Source organism: Silurus aristotelis (genome assembly GCF_946808225.1).
Source record: "Silurus aristotelis genome assembly, chromosome: 15".
NCBI classification, from domain to species: Eukaryota; Metazoa; Chordata; class Actinopteri; order Siluriformes; family Siluridae; genus Silurus; species Silurus aristotelis.
The window spans coordinates 18,177,271-18,180,528 of record NC_139588.1 but is presented as its reverse complement, the minus strand read 5'-3'; the positions used below and the strand labels follow the sequence as shown (position 1 = coordinate 18,180,528).

General features: G+C 36.7%; 1 protein-coding gene across 1 annotated transcript; it reads right to left on the bottom strand.

The window, feature by feature from the left end:
- Positions 1 to 423: 423 nt before the first annotated feature.
- LOC310738435 (ubiquitin carboxyl-terminal hydrolase 29-like) lies at positions 424 to 2,948 on the bottom strand (the record flags this gene model as incomplete). The annotated part of the gene is made up of 8 exons (XM_083563419.1): positions 2,895 to 2,948; positions 2,551 to 2,682; positions 2,109 to 2,241; positions 1,835 to 1,977; positions 1,653 to 1,749; positions 1,476 to 1,558; positions 1,079 to 1,209; positions 424 to 575 (listed from the first exon to the last, which is right to left on the bottom strand). The coding sequence occupies exons 3-8, from the start codon at positions 2,217 to 2,219 to the stop codon at positions 424 to 426; spliced, it is 717 nt and encodes a 238-aa protein (XP_083419545.1). The 5' UTR covers positions 2,220 to 2,241; positions 2,551 to 2,682; positions 2,895 to 2,948.
- Between the last annotated feature and the right edge of the window lie 310 nt (positions 2,949 to 3,258).

Below are 3,258 nucleotides of genomic sequence, written 5' to 3'. Positions count from 1 at the left end.
ATAAGGTTAAAATGAAAGCACACTCAAAATAAATCTAAAAATAAAAATAAATATATATGAAATACAACTATATTTATGTGTGTATTTCAAGAGCTGTATTTCATATATATTTATTTTTATTTTGCTGATCTATGATCATCACACCACAGATGTAGCAAAATGTGTTGAAAAGTGTTAGCTCAGTGTTTAAGGCTCTGGGTTAATGATTAGAAGGTGAGATATGCGAAGAAAGAATTTTACGGTATTGTAAAGTACATGTGACAAGCAGAAAGCACCTTTCCTTTCTTTAAAATGCTCTGGAGTGTTTTATTCTTATCTGCATCAACCCCTGCTTTCCATCTTCGTCATTCTCGATGCTGCTTGGCTCATCATTTGGCACACCCCAAGCTGCAATTGACATCCTGCTAGAGAAGAGTGGGACCTTTAGCATGTGTCCACTCTCTCGTAGAGGAGCACGTACGCATTAGTCGACCTCTTCTTTAATAAGTCCATCTTTTCGCTCAGTGAGACGAAGCTATCATTACAGGTCATCCATTGATGGGGATTTTGAGTGGAACAATCAGCCACATAATGTCCTGGGAAAGAGATATGCACAGCAATGGGAACTGTAGATCACAATACAAAAAGTGTTTTCCAAAGTTATAAATTAAAATATAGTCTATTTGTGCATTTTCAGTGTGTTTATCTCACCAGAAAATGGTGATACCCCACAATGGCTCAGGCAGCTGATCAGCCGATAGGATGAGCTACACTAAAAACAGCACACATACCAAAATGCATTTAACAAATAAATACAAAACTATAGTGCACACAGTACAGGCAGTTTTTAAACCTCCTGCCTAACTCCTATTCCTATCATTCTCACTTTATCATTTATAGTGTCTACCTGACTGTTTCTCCTCTGTTTATTTTTGTCTGTCATGTTGGCCTTAGCATTGTTGTTCTCTATATGAGGGAGAAAGAAAAAAGATTAGCCTGTCTTGATCTTAATCCGGACATGCTTTGTACTTGCTATTAACATGTCTTTCTTGGACTCTTGGATTTTAAGAAACAGACTGTTCACTAGCTTGCAACATACCTATTCTGGGCATGTTTTGCTGAGGAAAATTTTTTATTTGCAGCTCAGGATTGATGTCCACTTGAGTAGTTATCTTGATGATTTTGTAATGGTTCTCCACTTCAAATCTGTTTAGTTGCAGAAACAGAAACCTGGAAAGAAAATACATTAAAAGTGATGTTCAACCTGATGTCAGCTGACTGATGCACAACAGACAGATGGAGAAATAAATAAAAAAATCCCTCAATCAAAGTTAAATCATTTTCTCGGTCAGCAAGCATGATTACCGTGACTGCACCAAGAAAGAAAATGCACCAAATGTAATATAAATGTCAAAAAAAAAAAAAAAACAACACAATAATATTACTCCTAGTGTTGAACCCAGAAGTATATGCGTGTCTGTATTTAGCATCCATACCTGGGCAGCCTGAGGATCCTCCACAAGGAGCTGGCAGATTTTCCTCCACATTCCGTACACTTTCTGTTCAACATTGTCACATTCTGCAATATACCCAGTATTGATACACAAGGAGGTCAGATACAATGACATCATAGATATAAAGCAAAAAAGAAAATTATTCTGAGAAATGTTCACATTAAATATGTGGTTGAGGCACTGGGCCACATTGTCATGTGTCAGGGGGACAGAGATATGGTTAAACATCTCCACTTTGTTCTGCCGGGATCCACAGCTGCAAAACATACAACATGCATCAAACATCTAAGATTCATCTGCATCATGAATAAACTGAAATCTCTTTTTGTTATGCATCATACCTAGAGCATGTTATGACATTCCTCATCTTGAACTTGAAATTGGACTTCACTGGGCATTTACGTCCCACAAACTTCTGGCAACCCAGTTTTTTCACGGATTGCTCTAGTTGGGTAAGACAGTAACAGAGGAATTCATGGGCATCCTACACACACACACACACACACACACACACACACACACACACACACACACACAGCAGAAATCATGAAATCATACCCAGACACTGTTTCCTTTTAGCATGTTTTAATGTGTGTCTGTATTTTGTAAGCTTACATTCTGTTGGCCGATGGTGAATTCTTGGTTGACCTTTGCAGCTGATGCAATCAGGGTCATGAGGAGAGAATTTGTGTCAATGTCATGTTGAACTTCAGAGCTGCATCTCATCTTTGACAATTCTAAAAAACATCTGCAAAGGAGCAAGAAAAATGTAAGATATTTGTAGTTCTATTCCCTATTATCAAAGTTAATTCTTATACTGTACCTACTATATATTCAATATACATTTTCTTAATAAATTATTGCAATTACAATCCATTGCCTCGGATACTTGACCAAGTTTGAAAACACTATTATATTCTTTCCTACTGCTTTTTTCCTAATTATTATCAGAAACTTAGACATTATAATTGGTACGTTTACATCTTTAAAAAATGCAGTATAAACATATTGTACTATTTAAATAAAAAGAACATATAGTTCTGTAAAGTCTCAGTACCTGAGAAATGTGTCCCCTAAGTTGGGGCTAGAATTTTCCAGCAGACTGGCGAGATCTCTACAGAAAGTCCCGGCTGTAAACAGACACTGCAGACTCGCATTTACGTAGCAGTTGTTTTGAAAATTAGGCAACCTGCAACAGATTCACCTGTTACACTAGTGGCAAGTAACCCATACAAATACTGTAGTGCAGAACTACTGTTAATGTTCCCTGTTTCTGTATAAATATATAGGGTCATTTATATTCTGAAGCATTCCACTCAAATGATCAGTAAGCAGAAACTAATTATTTAACTAAATATTTTTTTTGTTAAAATAAAGCAAAAACAAATTAAAGCATCATACCCGCACTGGAACGTTTGCTGGTTTGTGACCCATGAGAAAATTGGATGCTTCTGGGTTTCCTCAGATTCCTCAGATGGAATTGGGGTCAAAAAAATTTTAGTTTCCTTGAATGGAAATGGAGTCAAACTCTGTTTTGATTCCTCAGATGGGATTGGATTCAAACATTTTTTAGTTTCCTCAGATGGAACTGGAGTCAAACGCTGTTCCGATTTCTCAGATGGAACTGAAGCCAAAAGTTTTTTAGTTTTCTCCGATAGAATTGAAGCCAAACTCGGTTCCATTTCCTTAAATGGAAATGGAGTCAAACTCTGTTTTGATTCCTCAGATGTGATTGGATTCAAACATATTTTAGTTTCCTCAGATG